The 25,620-nt window shown below is 40.3% G+C and overlaps 2 protein-coding genes across 7 annotated transcripts in view; one reads left to right on the top strand and one right to left on the bottom strand.

The window, feature by feature from the left end:
• Window positions 1–7,703, bottom strand: part of St7l (suppression of tumorigenicity 7 like) — a 133,817-nt gene extending 126,114 nt beyond the window's left edge. For 2 of the 6 annotated variants that reach the window (XM_042674723.1, XM_042674716.1), the window contains exons 1-2: window positions 6,435–6,671; window positions 3,193–3,275 (exon numbers count right to left, since the gene is read on the bottom strand). In XM_042674723.1, the coding sequence (XP_042530657.1) occupies window positions 3,193–3,275; window positions 6,435–6,642 (291 nt within the window). In that variant the 5' untranslated portion in view covers window positions 6,643–6,671. Of the gene's footprint in view, window positions 1–3,192; window positions 3,276–6,198; window positions 6,269–6,434; window positions 6,673–6,867; window positions 7,123–7,412 lie in introns of those variants that run through there. The other 4 variants (XM_042674742.1, XM_042674732.1, XM_042674714.1 and 1 more) reach the window with 4 other exon arrangements.
• Capza1 (capping actin protein of muscle Z-line subunit alpha 1) overlaps window positions 7,282–25,620 on the top strand; it is a 39,580-nt gene continuing 21,241 nt past the window's right edge. The window contains exons 1-2 of the mRNA XM_042674805.1: window positions 7,282–7,385; window positions 25,350–25,413. Coding sequence (XP_042530739.1) covers window positions 7,305–7,385; window positions 25,350–25,413 — 145 coding nt within the window. The 5' untranslated portion in view covers window positions 7,282–7,304. The remainder of the gene's footprint in view (window positions 7,386–25,349; window positions 25,414–25,620) is intronic.

Here is a 25,620-nt window from a genome sequence, read left to right as displayed (position 1 = left end):
CCTAGAGCCTCATGCATGCAAGGCAAGTACTCTACCACTGAGCCACCTTTCCAGCCCCTACTATAAATTTTAATACTGGATACTCCAACCTCCTCTACTTCCTATGCCTGACTTGTACAAGCTACTTTCTTAGAGGACTTTTCCTGACTCCATAGAACAGGATATGAAGCTGTGTTACACACTTCTACTGGGTTGTTTTCTTCTCTCTCTCTCTCTCCCTCTCTCTCTCCCCCTCCTCCCTGTCCCCCCCCTTCTCCCCCCCCCTTTTTGCCAGTCCTGGGGTTTGAACTCAGGACCTGAACACTGTCCATAAGCTTCTTTTTGCTCTAGGTTAGCACTCTACCACTTGAGCCATAGCACCACCTCCAGCTTTTGCTCTTTATGTGATGCTCAGGAATCAAACCCAGGGCTTTGTGCATGCTAGGTAAGCACTCTACCACTAAGCCAGGTTCCCAGCCCAGATCTTCTTCTTTTATTGTAAATTTTCACTTAAAATAATCCCATGGCTAGCTGTGAACTGCAATCTTGAGGTCTCAGTCTCCTGAGTAGCGAGGATGACAGGTATGAGCCATTAGCACCAAGCAACAACTTTATATAATCACAGAGCATAACATACACATATAAAACAGTAGTTTTCAAATCTTTAGGAATGTTATTTTGGCTTCAGTAAATAGCAGAATTAAAACTTCTACATAGGTACCAAATGTATAGCTTCATTTTGTACTGCATTGGCTATAATAGTTACAGGGAAATGAGAGAAAATAAAAATGCTGGTCTGTTTTTCTATTATGTCATTCCTTTATGTTCAATCTACAATAATTTCTCTTTCTACTCACTTTTTTTTTGTGGGTCGTGGAGCCTCAACTCGGCCTGGGCACTGTCCCTCAACTCTTTTGCTCAAGGCTAACACTGCCACTTGAGCCACAGTGCCACTTCTGGCCTTTTCTGTTTATGTGGTGCTGATGAATCAAACCCAGGACCTCAGGCATGCAAGGCAAGCACTCTCCCACTGAGCCATCTTCCCAGTCCCTGCTCACTCTTGAGTCAATAAACTGTTAATCCCCACAATATGTGGTCATGTTTTGGCTCCTACTATGTTTTACTAATAAATACAATGAAGCTTTTAAAAAACAAAAAAACACACACAACCAGAAAAGACAAGATTTATATTGAGGAACGCTTGGATAAAAAAACCTGGATAGGGCTGGGAAGATGGCTCAGTGGTAGAGCGTTTGCCTTGCATGCCTGATGCCCTGGGTTCGATTCCTCAGCATCACATAAGCAAAAAGAAAAAAGCCGGAAGTGGCGCTGTGGCTCAAGTGGTAGAGTGCTAGCCTTGAGCTGAAGAGCTGAGGGACAGCGCCCAGGCCCAGAGTTCAGGCCCCACGACTGGACCCCCCCCCCAAAAAAAAAAAACCTGGATAGTGCCAAAGTGTATAATCACAAAGATAATAATAAACTGCTCTTCACTATATGAAGTGTGGGTGCTTTCTTTATAAACAAATATGAAATAAAGGCTTTTAAGACTCTTACATCAACTTCATAACAGGTAATAAATAATTGCTGGTATTTATCAAATGCTATCTGTGCGCTAAGCATTGTGTCAAGTCCTTTATATAGATTATGTCATTTAATTAACAACTTATTTAAATTCCAAGTTTAAATGACTAGTTGTAGTTCAAATCATGTTACGTTGCAGAGTTGGGTTTCTTTTTGTCTTTCCTGGCTGGCTATATAGCCCAGATTGGCCTTGAATTCAAAATCCTCTTGTCACTATGTGCTGATAGAATTGGGTTTCTTATTTTAGTTTGTTGATTTTGGAGTTTCTAATCTTTATATTAGATTGCTCTCCATATATATGTCAGTAACACATATCTGACTGTATTCCTTTATGTGAGTATATGTGAACAGGTTTGATGGTTCAGGTAGTAAAGAAATTAAAAAGATGTCCAGAGCTAGGCATGGAGGCACAGATGAGAAAATCCTTCAAAGCCAGTGTAGGCTAAAAAGTGAAACTGTGGGAAAAAAAAAAAGTCTGACACTAATACTATTATTTCTACTGAAGCTGTAGAGCACCACCTACAGATGAAAAAAAGAACAGAAAAATCTGATGGCCATGGAATACTCCTTTAGATTTTTTTAATCTATAGTAGGGAATTTTCCCAAAGTATAAAATAGGAAACAATAGATCTGAGGGATGATAGTAAGGATTATACAAAATTTTAATATTTTTATATTAAAATAATATCTCGCTAAAGGAAAAGCTGAATTACAGTTAACACAGCTCATCTATTATGGGATTTCTCAGAGTAATAATTAAAATTCTTGTGTGTGTGTGTGTGTGTGTGTGTGTGTGTGTGTGTGTGTGTGTGTGTGTGTGTGTGTGTGTGTGTGTGTGTGTGTGTGTGTGTGTGTGTGTCGGTCGTGGGGCCAGAAATCTGAGCCTGGGCACTTTCCCTCAGCTCTTCAGCGCAAGGCTAGCGGTCTATCACTTGAGCCACAGTCCCAATTCCAGCTTTTTCTGCTTATGTGCTGCTGAGGAATCGAACCCAGGGACTCATGCATGCAAGGCAAACACTCTACCACTGAGCCACCTTCCCAGCTCCTCAAAATTCTTTTAAATATTCACTGAACCACTTTCCATGTTACAAGACTTTATTTACATCATTTTATTATGTTCCCATATTGTGTGAGATGAATATTTTCTCATTACAGATGAGAAATGGGAGCTTGGAAAAACTATAGGGCAGACACATAAATTTTATTTTTCACAATATTTTAGTCATTTTTAGAAGAGGTATGTGCCTCCCAGATCATCTTGTCCTCAAAGTAAATGAGAAATTTAACTTGTATACTGTTTTATTCTTTTTTGTTATTAACATAGGTATTTCAGGAATTAAATTTGTAACACATCTTAACCCCTCTCTGACTATAACAAAACTTTCATACATTTCATATATGTACATGTATGTGTATATATATGTACTTATTCCTAATATACGATCTACATGACAAGTACTGCCAATCTGTAAAAGTAGAGATTGTTTCCAAAATTATTTGACCAAGCAACTTTTTCCAAATACCAAATATATTTGGAAATGCTGATCCATACGTATTTGTAATTATTATAAATATACAAAGGATCTTTAGATAAAAGCCAAAATGTAAATGAAGAAAACGGAAACTACTTACAAATATTAGTCCTGATATCAAAGAAGATGTTCCTGTAAGTGCCACATAGAATTTCGGTGTCAATGAATTTAAAAATCCTGTCACTGTTAAAAGAGAAAACATCACAGTTAAAAAAACACACACAAACTTAAAGTACTTAAATTACAATTATGTAGGTGTTTTTAATGCAGAGACAATGCAGAGACAAATAGTACAGGTGGTCCTTGACTTTATGATGAAATCATATCCTGATAAACCCAGGAAGATATGTTGAAAAACATGAAAAATGCACATGATACCTCTAGTCTTCCAAACATCATAGCTTAGTAAATATAGACACTGTAGAGTATTGCTTGCTTACTCTCTAGATCCTGTGCCCAATGGAAGAGAGCAGCTCATTGCTGCTATTCAGTATTGGAGAAATTATACTGCTGAGCCAGGAAAAGATTAAAATTCAAAATTTCTGTGGAATGCATATGGCTTTTACACCATTTTAAAGTTCTAAATTTGAAATTCCTAAATCAGGAACTGTTTATATTAATATCTAGTCTAAAATTCATTTGAAGAATTTTAAATTCTTTGAAAGGTTACTCTGACTTTCCATTATAGCATATATATATATATATATGTATACATATATATATTCACAAGCTATGAAAGTGCCTCCAGTGGTAGTACAAGGCTGAGAATTCAAACCCCAGTAACACCCTACTAAAAACAAAACAAAAAACAAAACTGTATGTCCATATGTAAATGTAGGATTCTATACTGATGATCACTTAAATAAGAAAAGAATCAAGCCAGGCATCAGTGGCTGATGCCTATAACCCTAGCAACTCTGGAGGCTAAGATCTCAGGACTGCAGTTTGAAGCCAGTCTGTGCAGGAAAGTCCATGAGACTCTTATCTCCAATTAATCACCTAAAAGGTGGATGTGCAGCTGTGGCTCAAGTGGCAGAGTGCTAGTCTTGTACAAAAAATGATCAGGGACAGTGTCCAGGCTCCAAGATCAAGTGCCAGGACCAGCATGCATGCATACACACACACACACACACACACACACACACACACACACACACACACACACATATCAAAATGAGGTTTTAGCATGTGCGAAGCACTAGGTTCAATCTCCAGCAAGGAGGAAAAATGCCAGAGTGAGGATAATTTAGTTTGCTCTTCAACAGAAAATTTAAAAACTAAAGAACTTGCAAGTCACAAATTAGTCTATAATGATAAGAAGTTAAACAAGCATACTTTTACAAAAGCAGTTTAAAATCATTCTGTAATGACTTTGGTGAAATACAAATCAATATTTTAAATTTGAGGGAAGCAAACAGTATGTTTGGTAAATCAGCAAAATAGCTCAAAGAGAAAAGGCACAGAGCCCTGCAGCTGACTTACTGAAATACTAGATCACATTCTTCACTTTAAATAATTGTCTCATGAATACTTTTTAAAACTGGTCTTGTGTATCATCTTAAACAAAAAACTTATTAGTATTTTCTGATTTAAAAAACATAAATGAAAACCGAAAAAAGGAGTGCTAGAATATTTCTCAGAGTAGTTGTAAAGAATGATATAATGCAAGAAAAAATAAAATGTTGCCCTCTCCTAATGTTTCAAAGAGAGGGAGAAAAGAAAAGAATTGTGCTGGGAATGTGGCTCAAATGGTAGAGTATCTAACTAGCAAGAACAAGGTTCTGAGTTCAAATCTCAGTGCCACAAAAAAAAAATCAGGCCAGATATGGTAGCTTACACCTATAATCCTAGCTACAAAAAGACATAAGTAGGAAGATCATAGTCCAAAGCCAGCCTAGGCAAAAAGGCAAAAGCACAAGACCCTATCTGAAAAATAAGCTAGAAAGCAGTAGAGGGTGGGAGATTAAGTGTTAGAGCATTTGTCTAGCAGTGTGAAGCTTGGAGTTCAAACTCCAGGAGCACCAATGTTTATGTGAAAGTCAGCTACTCTCATCTAAATGGTGCATCCAGTAGACTTGAGTAGAAAAATAAATAAGATTGTTGAGTGTGGTGGTGCATGTCTATAATCCCAGTACTTGGGAGGCTGAGGCAGGAAGATTTCAAGGTCAGGCCCAGTCTGGGCTACATAGTGAGGCTCTACCTCAAAATTACCTAAATAAATAAAAATAAACGATAAGCCCAATGCACATTTCAGCAAGCATGCAAACTATCAGTAAGCACTTTGTTTACCTATATGAATACGAAATTAGCTCTTTAGAGTGTTTATATCTGAATTTATATGTATCTATCTTCTAATTTTTTTTCAGAACATTATCTCAGTGTTTCATGTCACTTCATGGAATAGAAAACTGCCTTCCTCTCTAAAGAAAAATTAAGTACTGTATTGACAAAGCCATCCCTTAATAGAAACATTTCCATCGTGTTCTAAATTTGCTGCTGAGTATGAATGAAATACAGTAACACGACATTGTAAGAGGCTCTGACGTCATCCACTGCATCCTGTCTACAGCTGAAAAAAAAAACTGTATTTGCAGAATCTACTGGGCTCAACACTTATTAAAAGTCTTTACTCGACTCCATGACAAGCGCTCCACAAAACAAACACACCGAGCTTCTCTCTCCTCTCTCTTTCCCTTCCCTGTACTGGTCTATTTTATCACTCAAGATAAAGCCTACAAGAACAGATAATAATATCACGAAAAAAATAGTATATTTTTTTCTTTTTTATCAATTAACTATTTCCCAGGTATTTTTTAAACATTAACGATAGACTTATTATTTCCTGGTACGTTTCTCTGAGATCATCGTATCACAGACGTGCTCAGCTTTGTGGTCTGGGAGTGGGTGGTCTGAGCAGGAGGATTCTCACAGGATCCTACAAATGGCTAGGGCTATCTCTGCACTCCGTGTCCGAGCCCGAGAGTGCTATCTTTTGCCCTCCTCCCCCACTGCCCCCCACCTGAAGCGGGCCGGTGGTCAGGTGGCTTTCCTTCCCCCCCCCCCCCCCCCCCCGTAAAGGCAGGGAGGAGAGGGCGGATCTTCAAACCTTTAGGGAGGAGCCGGTGCCCAGTAGCAGCTCAGCTCTGACAATCAGCTGCGGTGCTGTGGCCCGAGAGAAAAAGAACCCACCGGATCGGGCACCGTCAGCTCTTTCATCGAAGACCTCCAGGACGGCAGTGACCATGTACCCCCTGCGCAGCTCTGGGTCCCCCCTCTCCCGCCTCTCCTGGGCCCTCCCCTCCCGCCCCGTCCCCGCCCGGGAGGTCTGGGCCTCTCTCTCACCCGCTGTCAAGTGGTCACACAGCCTCAACGGGACCCTCAGAGCGTAAAGCAGCCCCAGCCCCGCCACGAACCACAAAAAGCCCCCAGATCCCGCCAGCCCGGCCCGCAGCCGCTCTTTCCAGCCCAGCGGCGGGCCCAGGCCGTGAGCAGATGCAGGAAAAAAGGCCGCAGCCGCCGCGGCTTCCCCAAAGCCGTCGCCGTCCGCCATCTTGCCGCTGCCGCAGGCGCCGGCAGCTCTGGGGGAGTGGGAGGGGGGGGCCCCCGGAGGTGGGCCGGAAACGGGGAGTCGGGAATGCTGGGATCGTGGCGGACCCGAAGTCGGCCTTAGGTTAAAAGCCGACTCTTGGGAACCCAGCCGAGGAGACAGACCTCGGAGGTGGCGGGCTGTTTACGCCTTGGTAGGGGCGGGGGGGGGGGGGACGGGTAGATGCACCTATTCTGCAGGGAGTGGACTAAGAAGGAACGCTGAAGTCGCGGTGGTTTTACTTCCAAACGAGATGAAGGACGTTGGTCACCCTATTGGAAAAGCCACGGGTCGCTCCAGGGGCCCGAGCAGCTCTTAGTGCCTGGGACTCGGCTGCCATTGAGATCACCGCGGCTTAAGGCGCCAACAGCATTCGACACGCGCGGCCCGAGTAGAGGGAAGGGGAAGTGACTCAGTGGCAGAGACACAATACTTGAAACCCCGGAAGGCAGCGCCCAGGGGCGCGGACGCTTGCCGGCCGCCCTCCCATCTCGCGTTTCCGGGAGGGTCCTGGCGATTTCCTCCTCCCGCCGCCCCCCCCCCCCCCCCCCCGTGAGTCCCCTCTCCTCCCCCTTCTCCCCACCCCTCCCCCCGCGGTGATTCCATCACTCAGCCTCCTTCCCAGCATGCCTTGCGCCCGCGGCCGGGCTGGGCCAGAGCAGCCCAAGATGGCCGACTTCGAGGATCGGGTGTCGGATGAGGAGAAGGTAAGGGGGTCCGCCTCTCTCACTTACCTCCTCCCCCGACCCAGGACAGGAGTGCGGCCTACCCGGAGGGGGAAGCCAGGCCGCGACCCCAGGAAGAAGGAGGCTCTGCGCCCGTGCCAGCCCGCGCTGTTTGCAGGCGGGACGCTTCCCTCTGCCTCAGGGTGGCCCCAGTTCCCCACGCCTCAACGCTCCTCTTCCTCCCGGACCCGAGGCACAGCCTAGTAGTGGCTTCCTTGCCAGAGAGAGGAGACTTTTCCCCCCGTGGAGTGGTGACCGTGGACTTGTTTTTTTCTGTCATTTTCAGCGACGTCTTTCGCAGCAGTTACTTTGCCGCCTCAGGCTGTCGGGGCTCCCCAACCCCCCCCCCCTTTTTAGATATGATTGGGGCTAGCTTAGGGCGAGTCACTTCCTGGTCAGGGTGGCCTCTTAACTTCCCCTCTTGCTCCTCCTTCCCCAGGAAGTGATATTGCTGTCACGACTCCCTGATGGAGAGTCTGGTCCCCTTCACGCCTGTTCTCGCCGATCAGTGGGGCTGGTTTGCTGTAATAAATGTTTAAGGCGCAGGTTATATGGCTTCAGAATTTGATCACCGCTTTTGCCTTGCAGATGCGCCCTTGATTTGTTTGTGTATACATAACAGCCCCTAAGTGATTTCATCTCTTTGAACTCACTCACCAATATACAGATTATTTATTTATTCACTCATATATATTTTTGCCAATCCTGGGGCTTGAACTCAGGGCCTGGGCACTGCCCCTGAGCTTCTTATGCTCAAGGCTAGTACTTTACCACTTGAGCCACAGCACCCCTTCTATCCTTTTGTGTTTTTTTGTGGTACTGAGGAATTGAACCCAGAGGCAAGCGCTCTACTAGACACTAAGCCACATTCCCAGTCCCCCAACAATATTTAAAAAAAAAAGTTTCAGGATTCATGTTAGCAGATAAAAATAATAGTTTTTGTTTTTTTTTTTAAACTTCAGAAAGGCTTTTCTAGTACATAAATCTCATGTGAACACACTCAAGTCTGGACGAAGCATCCTGACTTCTTGGATGCTACCTCCCCCGTTGCGGGGTCTGATTATAGTTGGGTTTGTCAGCATGCAATTCACATGTAATTTATTTAAAATTATTTTGAACATATTCTTTTTTTTTTTCTTTTAATGCCAGTCCTGAGACTTGAATTCAGCGGCTGGGCACTGTCACTGAACTTCTTATGCTCAAGGCTAGCACTCTACTACTTGAGCCACAGTGCCATTACTGGCTTTTTTGGTTATGTGGTACTGAGGAATCAAACCCAGGCTTCATGCATACCGGGCAGTCACACTACCACTAAGCCACATTCCCAGCTGAATATATTCTAAGTTAAGTGAATAACCTTTTTTGAACTACAACTCCATACATTGGCCCCTTCGGTGCCAATCCTAGGGCTTCTACTCAGGACCTGGGTACTGTCTGTGAGCTGTTTTGCACAAGGCTTTGCTCAACCACTTAGGCCACAGATCCACTTCTGGCATTTTGGTGGTTAATTGGAGATGAGAGTCTCAGACTTTCTTGCCCATACTGGATCTCAGCCTTCTGAATAGCTAGACTTTCAGACATGAGCCACTGGCACCTGCTGGCCTTTCTAAAACAGTCTGTCAGACTTCTCAATAAATGAAGAATTTTAGTGTCTGTAGAAATTAGAATATTCTGTTAACTTTTATAAGACGACAAGAATTTTGTCTTCTGTTTTCTAGGATAGTTTTACAAAGTATGCACCATTGACTGTTCTGTAAGATCTAGAGACAAAGTATTTATGATCGATCTAGGAGTCCTCTGTAAGAATAATTTGACTTATACTACATTACACGCCGCTTTGAAATACTGAGAAAAGTATCCAGCCCCTTAAAAGCCACAGAATAAGGTTGTCTGGGGATGTAGCTCAGGGGCAGAGCTTGCCCTAACATGTAAGGATCTACGTTCAAATTTCAGTGTATGCATACCCACACAAACTCACAGAAAGCTACTGAACACTTTAATATCACTTTTTTCTTATTTGAAAATTCTCATTAATGTTACATGATTGAAGAAAAACAGACATCTTATATGAACTTATCCTATCCTTAAACATCCTATGTAAACTATAATGAAATACTTATTCTTAAGCAAATGGTTATGATTCAGATGAGTTACAGTGAAAGTCCTGGGATAAAATATTTGTTAGAAAACAGGGTCTTGCTAGGTGAGACTAGTTTTGAACTCTATCCACTCATCTTAGCCTCCCAAGTGCTAGGATTACAGGTAGAAGTCCATTTACTCTAAGCAAAAGTGTTTCCAAACAGAGTTTCATAATGTAGAAAAATAAGCTTTGAAATTTTTGTGCTCAAGTCATACACCTTTACTATATATATATATATATGTATATATATATATATGAATAAATAAAAAATATATTCAAATAAACAAGTATATTAGAATAAGTGAACCATATTAGAATACTTTTTAAATTAAACTTTGGCAATAATACATTTTAAAGTGCAAATTAAATTGTTTGATATTGATAGTGTTTTTAATTAACCTGTGATCAGTTTTCTTTTAGCTTTTACCATATTTTTGTTGCTTAATTTTCTTACTTGTGTGTTTATTGTTTGCCTTTACTGGGGCTTGAACTCAGGGCCTCTCCATTGCCACTGGTCTTTTTGCTCCTGGCTAGTGCTCTGTCACTCTCAAGTAGTAGAGCATTGATTTCCATCTTTTTTGCCGATTATTTGGAGATGAGGATCTCTCAGCTTTGTCTGGACTTGCTTTGAATATTGATTCTCAAATCTGAGCCTCCTAAGTAGGTAGGATTGAGACAGGACATGCTGCTCAGGTTGCTTAATTTTAATAGTTACATAATAAGCAAAACATAGATCTGCCAAAAAGTGCTGATGACTTCCATTTATGTTTAGCAAGAAGGTTTTAGATTAACCATATTGTCTTTTTTTAGTGTAGATAATCACATATAGTTAACATTATAAAATCCATATGATTTGAGATTACTAAAATTTTGTTAATATCTTCTACTTACAGATAAATCCAATTCAGATCTCTGTGGATCTGTTAACTTTGTAAGATTGAGTTCTCCTTTAGTTTTGTTTGTTTTTGTTGGTTATGGGGGTTGAATTCTGGGCCTGGGCACTGTCACTCAGGTCTTCAGCTCAAGGCTAGCGCACTACCACTTGAGCCACAGTGCCACTTCTGGCTTTTTTCTGCTTGTGTAGTGCTAAGGATTCGAACCCACCGCCTTATGCATGGGAGGCAAGCACTCTACCACTGAGCCAACATCCCAGCCCTCTCCTTTAGTTTTATATCTATCTATCTATGTCTGTCTGTCTCTTTTTCCACTAAGCTTTCAAATTCCTTTTAAAATTCCTTCTAAATTTAAGAATTGAAAAAGGCCAAGAGTTGTTGATATGAATGTCTTAGGATTTATAAACCACAAGTAACAGTTAAATAAGACTTTTTATCCTTTGAAATGTTTACACTGGAGGCACCATTACTAATGTGTAACATCAAAATATATATTTTCGTCGGTCTTGGGGCTTGAACTCTGGACTTGGGCACTCTTCAGCTCAAGGTGAGCCACAGTATCATTTCCCGTTTTCTAGGTTTATTGGAGATAAGAGTCTCAGGGACTTTCCTGCCCAGGCTGGCTTTCAACCGTGATCCTCAGATCTCAGATTCCTGAGTAGCTAGGATTATAGGCGAGAGCCGCTGGTGCCTGGCTTAACATCAAAATATTTTGTACCTTAATATATATTTTGAATTTTTTTGGGGGGAAATCTAAACTTTCCAGGTTTTTATAAGTATCAAAAAGCCATAAACCCTAAGGTAAATTTGGTGATTATGGTTTGTGATTTTCTTTCAAGCATTTCTGTAAAATCAAGTAAATCCATCCATTCTCTTAACCAAGTACTAAAGTTTTTAACCTTTTTTTTTTTTTTTTTTTTTTGGTGCTGGTCCTGGGGCTTGAACTCATAGCCAGGGCACTGTCTATGAGCTTCTTTTGCTCAAGGCTAGCGTTCTACCACTTGAGCTACAGCTCCAATTTTGGTGTTTAGTTGGAGATAAGAATCTCATGAACTTTTCCTCCCTGGGCTGGCTTCAAACTGTGATTCTCAGATCTTAGCCTTCTGAATAGCTAAGATAACATGCATGAGCCACCAGCACCTAGCTTTTAAGTTTTTAACATTTTATAAAGAGGAAGTTGGGTTTTTTCACTTCTGCTTTGTTACCTGAAATGGTCATGATGAGCTGTCTAAATAAATCAGGAAGTGAAGTGTGTAATAACAAGAAGAAATAAATGCCTTTAGTCTTTAGTTGAGTTTCTCAGAATAAACTCCATTTTTCTAGGTACTTTTTAGATTCTTCTAAATGTTTAGCAAGACCAAAATACTCTTAACAAGGAAGCTTGAAATATGAGGTGAATTTATTTGCCTTACCTGTTTCCTTTTATTTCATGATTCAGCTTTTTAAAAATGAATGTAGAGAGAATTCAAACATCAATGTATACAACTTCAAAAATACTTTAACTGTGAGTGGATGTATTGCTTTACAATTTAGTTCTTTGGTACCATTAGTAAGGCAGTTTTTTTTGTTTTTGTTTTTGTTCTTTTGTTTATGTTTTTTTTTTTTTTTTGGGTCCGGTCGTGGGGCCTGAACTCTGGGCCTGGGCGCTGTCCCTCAGCTCTTCAGCTCAAGGCTAGAGAGCCACAGCGCCACTTCTGGCTTTTTTCTTTTTGCTTATGTGGTGCTGAGGAATTGAAGCCAGGGCCTCATGCATACAAGGCAAGCGCTCTACCACTGAGCCACCTTCCCAGCCCCGTAAGGCAGTTTTTTGAGAAATAGATTTATAGGGATGTAGAAAATACTGTATGATGCTTGAATTTGAAGGTGCTAATTGAGCCATGAAAATATTACACTTTCAGCGCGGACTTCCTTAATTATGTATGCATCCTTAACTTACATATTGCACTTGTAGAATGAAATAAGCCCTGAAGCTTATTTATTATGTCCATTTTTCCAGCAAGGAATCTATTACCATTCATATTATCATTCTGTGTCTTCACTTGTTTTTAGTTTGCTTTGCTGCTCTGTTCGTACAGTTTGTTTTAAAATCTTGGACAGAGCACAAAACCCAAGCAGGTACAGACTCTTGTTAAGAGTATAGGTATGCCACAATTTCATCTAGAATGTTATTTTACTGAAGCTAGCCTTAATGCTAAACAGTAGCATAATGAGTCACAAAATTAAGACCCTAGATTGTTTGGTTTGGGTTTTCTTTGGTTTGTTTGGTTTTTAGTAGTATTATGTTTTGAACTCAGAGCCTTGAATTTGCATAGCTGGTGCTTTACCACTTGAGTCCTACCTTCAACAGGCTCTTTGCTGGTTGTTTGTATATGTACTGTCTCCAACCTTTATTGCTCTGATTGTCTTCAAACCAACATTATCTGTATCTTAGTCTCCTGAGCAGCTAAAATTACAGGAGTGGAACCACTGACACTCAGCTTTATTTATTATTTTATTTTTCAGTTAACTATACTATATTGTTCATATACCATGATCGAGAATTTAAACAATTTAGGAGATTTGGGCCCTACCTGCTATGTGTCTAGCCACCTATGTAATTTGGGGAAGATCACTTAAAATCTATAGATGGATCATAGTTTCTTCTAAAATAGAGGAAATTAAATCACACTGTCCCAATAAAGTTTAATGAGCCTTTTCAAAATCTAATAAAGAAACCCTGTATTAAAAGTTGAAACATTAGAATACTCCAAGAGTTTTTGTTTGTTTTTTTTGCTGGTGCTAGGGCTCGAATTCAGGGCCTAGGCACTGTCTCCAAGCCTTTGTGCTCAAGGTTAGTGTTCTACCATTTGAGCCAGTGTCACTTCCAGTTTTTTCTGAGTGGTTTATTGGAGATAAAGTTCACAGATTTTTTTCTGTCCAGGCTGGCCTCAAACTGGTGATCCTCAGAGCTTAGCCTCCTGAGTAGCAGGGATTACAGACATGAGCCACCAGCTCCTGGCTCTAAAAGGTTTTTGTATTACCTGCTTCCCTATGATTGCCTTGATAACAAGACTGAGTTCCTTGGTAAATGGAACTGTGTCTTTTTGTCTTGGTGCTCAACATAGCACACAGTGAGGCACAGACTTACTGTTATGAAAGAGATCACAACTTCATTAGGTTTCATGTTTCTCATTGCTCTTTCATCTTCTAAAATACACCTTCTCCCAAATATTTCTTGTGCTCTATAAGTATTATATTTAGAATGGGTGTATACTTTGGGTGTCTTAATGCTTCAGTGTCTGAGCACCTGTTCCTATCACGGATGCTGTTGTTACTCCACTGCCGTGAACATTCAGTCCCCCAGAAGCATTTTCCTATAGTTTCCCTAAAGCTATAGAGCATTATTGATACTAAAGTCACTTATTTTATTTATTTATTTATTTGCAAGGAGCCTTGCAAAGCCTCTAATGAAAAGTATTTGTTGTCATTTATTTCACCATTAGCATCTCCTCTCATGTTTGTTCAGTATTTAAGTCCCATAATCTCTTCCTTCTTGTCATCAGATTTTGTTGCTCCATTTTCATTGATTAAAAAACATTAGATATATAATCACATTATTAAAATTAAAATTGTAGATAAAGACATGAGTAAAAAGGCCCTTCCTACCCCTTTTCCAGTCTCCCTTGTTTTCTTGAGAAGTAGCCAATATTACCTTTTGTATTTTTTCTATGCATCTATAAATAAAATATAAACTTTTCACTTAAGAATATTGCTAACTTGTTTATATTCCTTTTTCTATTGTCTTCATTCAGCAGCTTTTGAATGCTTGAATTACTTCTCGCAACATTCTTGTTTTTGTCTCCAGCTTCTTCCTTTCCATATTCTAGCTGGTTTACTATAAGCTCTATTACTGTATTGCTGTATTACTAAATTTTAAGTAGTATATAAAGTTTATCTTTATTTTTTTTACAGTTGCACATAAATATTTTTGTGGGTTTTTTTTTTTTGGATGGGGCCTTGAACTCAGGGCCTAGACGTTGTTCCTGAGACTTTTTGTGCTTAAGGCTAGTGGTCTACTACTTGAACCACTGCACTACTTCTGTTTTTTGTTGTTGGTGGTGGTGGTCGTAGGGCTTGAACTCCTCTTGGGCTTTGTCCATGAGCCTTTTTGTGCACAAGGCTAACACTCTACCACTTGAGCCACAGTGCTATTTCTGGTTTTTGAGTGGTTAATTAAAGGTAAAAGTCTCTGAGTTGGCTTTGAACCATGATACTCAGATCTCAGCCTCCTAAGTAGCTAGGATTATAGGTATGAGCCACCGACACTCTGGCTCTAAAATTTTTGGTGGCATTTTCCTTAAGAATAGATACGTGTCACCAAGACCCAAGGTCTTTGGGTAATAGCAGTGAGTGGACATTTTTTTTTTTTTTTTTAATATAGAGGTTAACACCCTGTCACATAAACAGCAGGGAGTTTTTGCCGAGCTGGAAGGAAATGCTTTTGTCTTAAATTTTTGCATTCTGTAGGTAGTTTTTCCTATGTTATTTAATAGCATCTTTATTTAGTACTCTGCTTGGGTCAAAAACTTCAATGTTATTTCTGCTATTTTTTAGTAAATCCTGGCCCTGCCTTTAAAATAAACTTGAAGTTTCACACCACACCCTCACTTTAACCATTCTGGAAGTAGTCACTATATGGTTCTCACATAGTAAGATCACATAATGTATCTGAGTAGCTAGGATTACAGGCATGAGCCATCGGCTTTGAAAAAGAAAATCCTTGTTTCCCACGGCTTCTGTTTCTATTTAGCCTGAGCTCTCACTGCTAACTCTACCTTTTCTTTTTTTTTTAACTATATTTAAGTAGTTGTACAAAGGAGTTGCCATTTAGCAAAGAAGTTTATGGATACAGTATAATCCTACCTTTTTGAACTTGACATCTTCATCATTATTCTCAGGCATTCTTAATCTCAAGGGATTGGTGTGTTCTTTTCCTAAATTCCTTGACCTAGTTCCAACTATCCCCCTCGCCTCCCCTCCCCCCCAATTCATATCTGGTAGTATTTCATACATTTGAATTCCTAAGCAACAAAAAATGGCTATGTGATCTTTTTACTGATTTGAATATTTTCTGACTCATTAGAATAATCTTAACACACTTTTTTTACTTTTTTTGGGGGGGGGGGGTCCGGTCGTGGGGCCTGAACTCTGGGCCTGGGCGCTGTCCCTCAGCTCTTCAGCTCAAGGCTAGCACTCTACCACTTGAGCCACAGCACCACTTCCGGCTTTTTTCTTTTTGCTTATGTGGTGCTGAGGAATTGAACCCAGGGCCTCATGTATGCAAGGCAAGCGCTCTACCACTGAGCCACCTTCCCAGCCCCTTTCTTTTACTTTTGTAGTTCTTTTTTGCGCCTGTACTGGGGCTTGAACTCAAGGTTCTCACTCAACTTTTTTACTCTTAGTTCTACCATTTGAGCCATGTCTCTAATTCCAGGTTTTTGCTAGTTAGTTGGAATAAGAGTCTCATGAGCTAGGCACTGGTGGCTCAAGTTTGTAATCCTAGCTACTCAGGAGGTTGAGCTCTGAGGACTGCAATTCAAAGCCATCCTGGACAAGAAAGTCCCTCAGACTCTTATCTCCAATTAACCACCTGAAAACCAGAACTGGAGCTGTGACAACTGGAGCCTTGAGCAAAAAAGCTAAGGGACAGGGCCCAAGCCCTGAGTTCAAACCCCATGACTGATTAAAAAAAAAAGTCATGAACTTATCTACCCAGGCTGGCTTCAAACTGAGATCCCCAGATCTCAGCCCCCTGAACAGCTAGGATTATAGGCATGAGCAAGATTATAGGAGTGAAGCACTGGTGGCAATAACCATTTTATGATAGTGTTTAACTTTTTTATATCTTCACTGGGATTGAGCAATGCTTTAAAATTTGTCTTCTGTTAAGTAATCAATGACTTTGATGTATCACTTAAATGAACACTTAAGATTGTAGATGTCGGGGCTGGGAAGGTGGCTCAGTGGTAGAGCGCTTGCCTTGCATGCCAGAGGCCCTGGGTTCGATTCCTCAGCATCACATAAGCAAAAAGAAAAAAGCCAGAAGTGGCGCTGTGGCTCAAGTGATAGAAGGCCACCCTTGAACAAAAAAGCAACAACTGGGAGAGAAGCATAACTTTTAAGAAATGTTGTGAGTTAAGGTCAAGAAATGAATTCTGCAGGCAATGATGGTTAATACCTGTAAGCCTAGCTACCAAGAGGCTGAAACCTGAAAGATTATAGTTCAAAGCCAGCCTTGGTTGGGTATGTGCTTGGAGTGATAGGGTACTAGTCATGCCCAAGCAAAAGGCCCCAAACATCAGTACCAGGTGGAAGGGAGGGAGAGGAAAGGAATGAAAGAGACGGGAAAAGAGCCAGAAAGGAAAGGGAAAGGGGAAGGGAAGGAAATTGACTCCTGAAAGCTAAACAAAGAAATCATTTACCCAGTTGGCTCATGAAAGAAAGATTTGGGGCAGTATACTCTGGTCTTGTTATTAAGTGTAATGTAAAAATTCTATTTTTTCAGTACACTTTACAAAAATTTTGCTATAATACTGTGCGTATGTATGTATGTGTGCAAGCATGCGCATGCTTAAATGTGTATTTACTTCTGTGCTGTGCTAGGGATTGAACCTATGGCGTGGAACATGACAGTTAAGTGCCATCCTTAGTCCTTTACGGTTGGTTTTCAAATCTTTTTTTTTTTTCCATTTTTTCCATTTATGGTTAGCACTCTACCCTTGGAGCCACATCTCCAGCCTTCTTATTACATATATTACTAATGTAAAAATGAAAATTTGAGTCTTGCAAAGGTTCAGTATTCTTATTTCTTCTTTTATGCAGGTGAAATGATTAATTTTCATTGGTTATATGTATAAATTCAAATGTTTTCGGGCTGGGAAGGTAACTCAGTGGTAGAGTGCTTGCCTTGAATGCATGAGGCCCTGGGTTCAATAACTTAGCACCACGTAAGCAGAAGAAGCCAGAAGTGGTGAGCTATGGCTCAAGTGGTAGAGCGCTAGCCTTGAGCTGAAGAGCTGAGGGACAGCGCCCAGGCCCAGAGTTCAGGCCCCATGACCAACCCCCTGCCAAAAAAAATTAAATGTTTTCCTTCCTAGTTTAGGGATAAAACACAATAGAGCATATGAAATTAACATTAATGGAGTATTTAAGTATACATAATATAATTGTTAGAGTCACACCCTTTTTAAAATACTATGCTTAGGCACAGTCAGGTGCTAGGGCAGCAGTAAAGAGGGCACCACCTCCAGCAGTTGCTGCCGCAACTCCAGAAGCTGAGTGAGCTCTGGCCAGGTGCCTCAGGCTTCCTTGTCCTTTCTGTTGGAAACAAACTGGAGATTTTGTCAAGGCATTTTACTTCCCCTCAGAAGGATGTGCTACCACCACTCTTTCCAGAGCTAGGCGGGCAATTGGTTTTTATCCCAGCCTAAGGCATTTACTTTGCTCCTTCTTGTTATTAAGGAGTAGGCTTACATTTTTACAATTGGTTACTAGTGATAGGGTAAAACAAGGAAGTTAAAAAGCACTACATCCAATGGTAAAAAGTTCCCATCTTCAAAGGGTGTATCTCATCACTGCTGGTTTGGGAATTGGCTGCTAATGCTTACATTTGGAGGAGGTAGGTAAAGTTAGTGGAAAGTTCACACTCAAGGTGGAGGAGGGCGGGTGCTTTTTTTTTGGTTGTGGGGCTTGAACTCTGGGCCTGGGCTCTGTCTCTGAGCTCTTCAGCTCAAGGCTAGCACTCTACCACTTGAGCCACAGTGCCCCTTCCAGTTTTCTGGTGGTTAATTGGAGATGAGTCTCACAGACTTTCCTGCCCAGGCTGGCTTCAAACCGCTATCCTCAGATCTCAGCCTCCTGAATAGCTAGGATTTCAGGTGTGAGCCACTGCCACCTGGTGAGGGTGTATTCTTTAACTCCATTGGTATGGACTCATACCCTTCACATGGCTGACTGATTACAAACATACATGGTAATTACAGTTGAAGTTAAGAAGCAAATAATTCCAGGAAACAACAGTACCAAGAAATAGCAGTACAGAATGAGAGTGACTTCCTACAAGATTTAGACATTTTAGTTTGGCAGAAAAGATTGCTTTTCCTTACATTTCCCTCTCCTGTCTACACCTTCGAGGCTACCACCACTATCTCCTTACTATGTATGGCTCTGAGGAGAATCCACAAGGAATTAAAAAAAAACTACTTCTCAGCATGTTCATTCAGCAGGTCCTTTTGGAGAGAGATGTTTCATTGGCAAGTTACAGTAACAATTATTGTTAAAGATAGTCTCTATTAGGGTGGAGTACTTTTCTTGAGAGTTCATTTCCAAACAGATTACCCCTTCAAACCATGTAATGTATTTACAAGAAGACTTTATCATCAAAATATTAACAGTAATAACATTTATTTGTTTTAATATTCTGTAGTCACAATGATTTCCAGCTTTATTTCATAAGTATTTTGTTCATCTCTTCTCTGTTGTGTGGTCAAAATTCAGACAATTGTTTAGTTCCTGAGATGTTGCCAGTCTATAAAATGTAAAGTATAAAAGAATAGCTTGGGGGCTGGGAAGGTGGCTCAGTGGTATAGTGTTTTCCTTGCACCCATGAGGCTCTGGGTTCGATTCCTCAGCACCACATAAGCAGGAAAAAAAAAAAAAGCTAGAAGTGGCGCTGTGGCTCTAGTGGTAGAGTGCTAGCCTTTAGCTGAACTGAAGAGCTGAGGGACAACACCCAGGTCCAGAGTTCAGGCCCCACAACCAGACCTCCCCCCCCCCCCCCAAAAAAAAGAATAGTTTGGGAATGAACTCAGAAGTATGTGATATGATTTTTTAAATTGTTGGAAAATTCTGAAAGAGGGGAAAAGTTCTATAGTGAAATTACTATTTTATGAAATGGGGACAAGTGTTTTTTTAAAAATCAGTGTTTGGTTTTTAAATGAAACCCCTATATCTTGTACATGAGCACTGACATAACTTCTATGAAAAATACCTATTTTCTCTTTTGTTTTCTTATCTCAACCTTGAGAATAATTGGGTAAAAAACTGTTAGTGAAGAATAGCTCATCTTTGTTTATATTAGAACACTTTTTTCCTCCCTCCCTCCCTCCCTCCCTCCCTCCCTTCCTTCCTTCCTTCCCTCCTTCCTTCCCTCCTTCCTTCTTCTTTGCCAAACCTGGGGCTTGAACTTAGGACCTGGGCACAGTCTCTGAGCTTCTTTTGCTCAAGACTAGCACTCTACCACTTGAGCCACATCTCCACTTCTGGCTTTTTTTGTTTATGTGCTACTGAGGAATCAAACCAAGGGCTTCTTGCATGCTAGGCAAGCACTCTACCACTAAGCTACATTCCCAGCCCTTTTTATTTTTTATAATTTTTTATTTTGCCAGTCCTGGGGCTTGAACTCAGGGCTTGTGCACTGTCCCTGAGTTTCTTTTTGCTCAAGGCTAGCACTCTATCATAGTGCCACGTCCAGGTTTTCTGTTTATATAGTACTGAAGAATCTAACCCAGAGCTTCATGCATGGTAGACTAAAGCCACATTCCCAGCCCCTTGCATTTCTTTTTTCTTTTTGACAGTACTAGCTTTTGAACTTGGGGCCTTAAACTTGCTAGATATGTGTTCTAGCATTTGAGTTCCGCCCCCAGCCTGTTCTTTTTCTTTATTTTTCAGGTAGGATTGTTGGGTTCTTTTGCTCTAGACAACCTGGACCATAATCCTCCTTTAATTATGTCTTTCTGTAGCAGGAATTACAGGCACCTACCACCATGCTAGCTTATTGTTTAGATGGGGGGGAGGGGTTATGTTTTTCCTGGGCTGATCACAAATATCTTTTTTTTTTTTTTCACTCATAGGGCCTGAACTCAAGACCTGGGTGCTGTCCCTGAACTTTTTTGCTCATGGCTAGCACTCTATTATTACTTTCAGCCATTGCCAGTTTTCTGGTGGTTAATTGGTGAGTCCATGGATTTTCCTGCCTGGGCTGGCTTTGAACTGTGATCCTCAGATCTCAGCCTCCTGAATAGATAGGATTACAGGTCGCAGTCTTCATGATTTCCACCTCTCCATAGCTGAGATTGTATTGTGAGCCACAGACTGCCCAACTATCATACTATTGACCCACTTTTTAAGCTGAGTCTTGACTTTTAAATTTACACATTTTTCCTAGTTTCCTAACTTTGTGACAGTTGCTTTTTTCAAAAGAACAACTTTGACTTAATTTTCGGTTTTAAAAATTTCTCAAAGTATAAAGCCAAATCCAAGTGACACATTCAGGATAATCCTCTGGAATTTTACTTCTTGGTACATGCATGGTATAGTTGAATGTCTAAATTCTAAGCATGTGGCTTTGGACAAGGCATAATCGCTCTCTGCCAGGGGTTGGCAAGCTATGACCTCTGAACTAAATTTAATTTGCCAACCTGCTTTTCTTGACCCTCCTCTAGTTCTGGGGCTTGAACTTAGGATCTGGACACTGAACCTTAGCTTTTTCTACTCAAGGTTAGTTCCCTACCACTTGAGCCACAATTTCATTTCCAGCTTTTAATTGGAGGTAAGAGTTTCATGGAGTTTTCTGCCCAAGCTAAATTTGAACCACCATCCTCAGCTCTTAGCCTCCTGAGTAGTTAGGATTATAGGTGTGAGTTACTGGCACCTGGCTGCCAACCTATTTTAATAGAACCTATGAGCTAATGTTTTAGAATGATCAGAAACAACAGAATAAAAGAATTTTGATAATGTGAAGATTACATGAAATGTACAGTTTAGAATGCAAAATAAGGTTTTATTGGAACACAGTTGTGCTCATTTATTGACATTTAGGACAGAAAACATGGCCAACAAAGCCCTAAAGTATGTATAAGCTATCTTTTACATTAACAGTTTTTTTTCACCTCTGCTCCAAGCTTTTGGAATTCTTTTGGAGGTCTGGACAGTAAGCATATATGTTGATGGTTGCAAGTTTCTTCAAGAAAACTAATAGATAAAGGAGTTAGCATTTTGATGGAGAGAATGTATATGAAAGTTGGAGAGGAGACTTTAGTGACATTGAAACAAATCAGTATGGGAGCAAACCATCACAGAAGAATATTGCTGGCAAAAAAGAAGAAAGACTGCAGTAGCCTTGAACCTGGACTTTAGATTTAACAGCTGTTAGGAAGTAGAATTGAGGAAGCATGCCTAATTATGAAGGACTTTGTAGGCATGAAACAGACTTCAGGTTTTATAGTGAGTATATTACACCATTATGTCTAGTCCTACTTCAAGCAATTTTTATAGTATTCTGTTTAAACATGCATAAATCAACATTTGAAATTGCCAAATGTTTATCTAATACCAGGTAATCCACCATTTTAATAGCTCTCAGGAAAAAACGAGATTCCTTACTATGAGCATGTTTTAGGATTCCATACTGTAGTTATGTACATTTTTTAACATTATTTTTAACTCTCCCCAGTTATTTAAAACCTGGCGATTTTTGGTTTCTATAATTGGATATTTTTCTTGTTCTTGGTATTAAATAATCTCAGGGGCATTGAGATTACTTTTTTAGCACCCGAATCTGAACTCAAATACTTCTACCTGATAATTCTCTCTCACTAACATTTGAAGTTTGTCTTTTTATCCTTTACGAAGTAGACTGAAGCTAGGTGCTAGAGGCTCTTACCTGTAATCCTGATATCAGAGGATTGAGGTTTGAAGCTAGCCTGGGGAGGCAAAATCTAGACACTCTTATCTCCAACTAATCAGCAAAAAGCCAGAAGTAAACGAGTGGTTCAAGTGGTAGAATGCCAGCTATGAGTGAAAAAGCCAAGTGAACATAAAGTCCTTGGTTCAAGCTCCACCCCCCCCCAAAAAAAGCAGTGGTGTACGTATACCTTTAAAATATGAACAGTTCCTAAAACCAATTTTAAAAATAAAAGATGTAATTTGGGAAGCTCATGGAAATTAAAATATAAATGGCATTTATATATGTAAAAAAGATGTTCTGTTCCACTTGTAATAGGAAAAATGCAAATTGAAATATCATGAGTCTGGGAATGTGGCTTAGTGTAGAGTGCTTGCCTAGCATGCATGAGGCCCTGGGTTCCATTCCTCAGAACACATACACAGGAAAAACTGGAAGTGGTGCTATGGCTCAAGTGGTAGAGTGCTAGCCTTGAGCAAAAGAAGCTCGGACAATGCCCCAGGCCCTGAATTCAAGCCCCAGGACTCGCAAAAAAAAAAGAAATTATCATGAGACACTACTACTTACCTGTCATGTTGAAGCTACAGTACAGGCGTGTGTATGTGTGTGTACGCACACACACAGATTTGAGTTTTAGGGTTTTTTTGGTTTTTTTTTCCCCACTATTATCTCCTTTTTAGCCAATAATCAGTCTTACATTGTCAAGCATAAAATATACAACCCAGGCCCCAATGGCTCACCTCTGTAATCTGAGTTACCCAGGAGGCTGAGATTGCAGGATCACAGTTCAAAGCCAGCTTGAGTGGGAAGGTCTGTGAGACTGTTATCTACAGTTAACCACCAAAAAGCCAGACGAGCTCAAGTGTTAGAGTACCGGTCTTGAGCAAAAAAGCGAAGGGACAGTGTCCAGGGCCCTAAGTTCTAGTCTTAGTACTGGTATACACACACACACACACACACGCACGCACGCACGCGCGTGCGCATTATGTAGATATGAATAAGGCAAGCTCTTGAATAAGAAGTAACTTTAAAATGCCTTTCTTATTGCTGTTAATATTTTTGAAATGTCACCTCTTTTAGTAATTTAGCTTCTGTGACCTGGTAGTTCTGTTTTGATTTCACTTAATTCATGTTCATGTCCCCTTCTATCTTTTCTTTTTGGTCCGTTATAGGGCTTGAACTCAGGGCTTGGGTGCTGTTTCTGAGCCTCTTTGTTCTCAAGGCTAGCCACTTGAACCATAGTGCTACATCTGGTTTTTGAGTGGTTAATTAGGAGGCTCATGGGGATTTTTCTTTCCTGAGCTGGCTTTGAACTGTGTTCTACAGGTCTTAGCCTCCTGAGTAGCTAGGATTACAGGCTTGAGCCATCAGTGCCCAACTGCCTTCTGTCTTTTAAAAAATTAAAAGATAAGGACGTTGGCATTCCATTTATTTTTTTAAGTAGTTGACAAAGGAGTTGCCATGTAACAAAACAATTTATGAATATAGTGCATCTTGAGCAATGCCATCCCTCTCCTCCCCCTTTTAAAAAATTAACTTCTCCTTATATATAAGTAATCTGGACTGGCAAAAAAAAAAAAGAGGGGGGGGCTATGCAACAATATCCTCTGTAACCAATGGCCCCTTAAGTTTACTCAAAAGATAAACTGTTCATCTATTTTAATCAGCAGCAGCAAGTCTACTAAAGACAAGTACAGTTCATATCCTCGTAAGATTATTTTGTACATTAAGATGAAATTACAAAAATTCTAAAAAGTAAAAATAGGACAAAAATTACCTGGACAGTAAAATGGACAAAGGACATAATACAGAACTGAAAAAATTTAGGTAAGAATTCTTCCCAATGTATAAAATGACAAAAAAAAAGACAAAATATTCATTATAGTTGCTCCACAGAGGGATAATTGCTGTAGAAGGTGGGAAGAGGACCGAATGAGTTTTTTACAGAGAATATTTTTAGACTTTTGTCTAGTATAATGTTGAAAGGCTTTATCCCTTCTTTAAAATCAGTGATAGTACTTCTTTTCTTTCTTTTTTTTTTTTTTTGCTGGATGTGGGGCCTGCGTACTTATTTTCTTCTGAAGGTTACCGCTCTTAAAATTAGTGACAATGCTTATTTTTCTTCATTCTGAAAGTTGCTACTAAAATTTGGTCCCCTAAATTGAAGGCAAGGAAGTTTATTCTGTTGCTACCCAAAACTAGTAGTTTAGTTTTATTTTATTGGGATAAGTGTTAACTTTTGTCATCTTTCCCCCCAGCAAGAATTGTGAAGCTCATGTGGTTTTGCTCCTTTAATTTTTAAGTCACATTGATTTTGGCTTTGTTTAAATGTTCATATGAGAGATAAGATTATAGCTTTCTCCTTTTGAGTATATTACTGTATGACCCCAAATTGATTATTCAGCTTTTTAAAGAAAAGTTCAAAATCATTAAAATGGTACACATATTCTAAATCAAAATACACCTGTATTGATGGGAACAGCTTTGGGATGTTTCATAGGCCAATCTAAAGGTTTTTTTTTAATTGTGAAAATACCTTTACCAGAGGGGTTACAATTACATGGACAAGGTAATAAGTGCATTTCTTATCAAGCACTGTTGCCTCCTCCTTTGTTTCCCTTCCCTTCCTATCTCTCCCCCCGTCCCCCAACCTAAAGATTTCTGAATTGTAGAAATCTAAGCAAGAATTTTCTTTTAAAAAAAATTTTATTATAGGGGCTGAGAAGGTGGCTCAGTGGTAGAGTACTTGCCTTGCACGCATGAGGCCCTGGGTTCAATTCCTCAGCACCACATAAGCAAAAAAAAGCCAGAAGTGGTGCTGTGGCTCAAGTGGTAGAATGCTAGCCTTGAGCTGAAGAGCTGAGGGACAGCGCCCAGGCCCAGAGTTCAGCCCCACAACCAACCCAAAAACAACAACAAAAAAATTACTGTAAAGGTTAAGAATTTTTAAGATATATTAGAAAACTTTTGTTGTCCTTTCTTTACATTTACCTGTTTTATTGCTGCTATTGTTGAGTTATTTTGATTTGAGACAGGATCTTGCTGTGCGTGTGGCTCAAGTTGGCCTCAAACTCAAAAAGACTTCTCTGCCTCTACCACTCTAGTACTGAGCACAGAGCAGTCATATGCACTGTGCCCAGCTGTGTATTACTCTTCACAGTACACTTAGTATATATTTTATTTTTCTTTAGGTACGCATAGCTGCTAAATTCATCACCCATGCACCCCCAGGAGAGTTTAATGAAGTATTCAATGGTGAGTAAAGATTAGTATTTTGTTATTAAAATCCTTGGGTATTTGAGCGCTTTCTCTCTTCCTTCCTCTCCCCTCTCTCTCGCTTTTCCTTTGGGTGTTTCGTGTTTTATCTTTCAACTTGGTTGTTTTGAGATAGTCTCAGTATATAACAGTAACCTCAAATCTGAAATCTTTCTGTCTATGCTAGGTTTATAAGTATGTACCACT

Source organism: Dipodomys spectabilis, unplaced genomic scaffold (assembly GCF_019054845.1).
Source record: "Dipodomys spectabilis isolate Male_0828 unplaced genomic scaffold, ASM1905484v1 ptg000002l, whole genome shotgun sequence".
Lineage (NCBI taxonomy): Eukaryota > Metazoa > Chordata > Mammalia > Rodentia > Heteromyidae > Dipodomys > Dipodomys spectabilis.
Note: the sequence above shows the minus strand (reverse complement) of the source record. Positions and strands in the feature narration are given on the sequence as shown.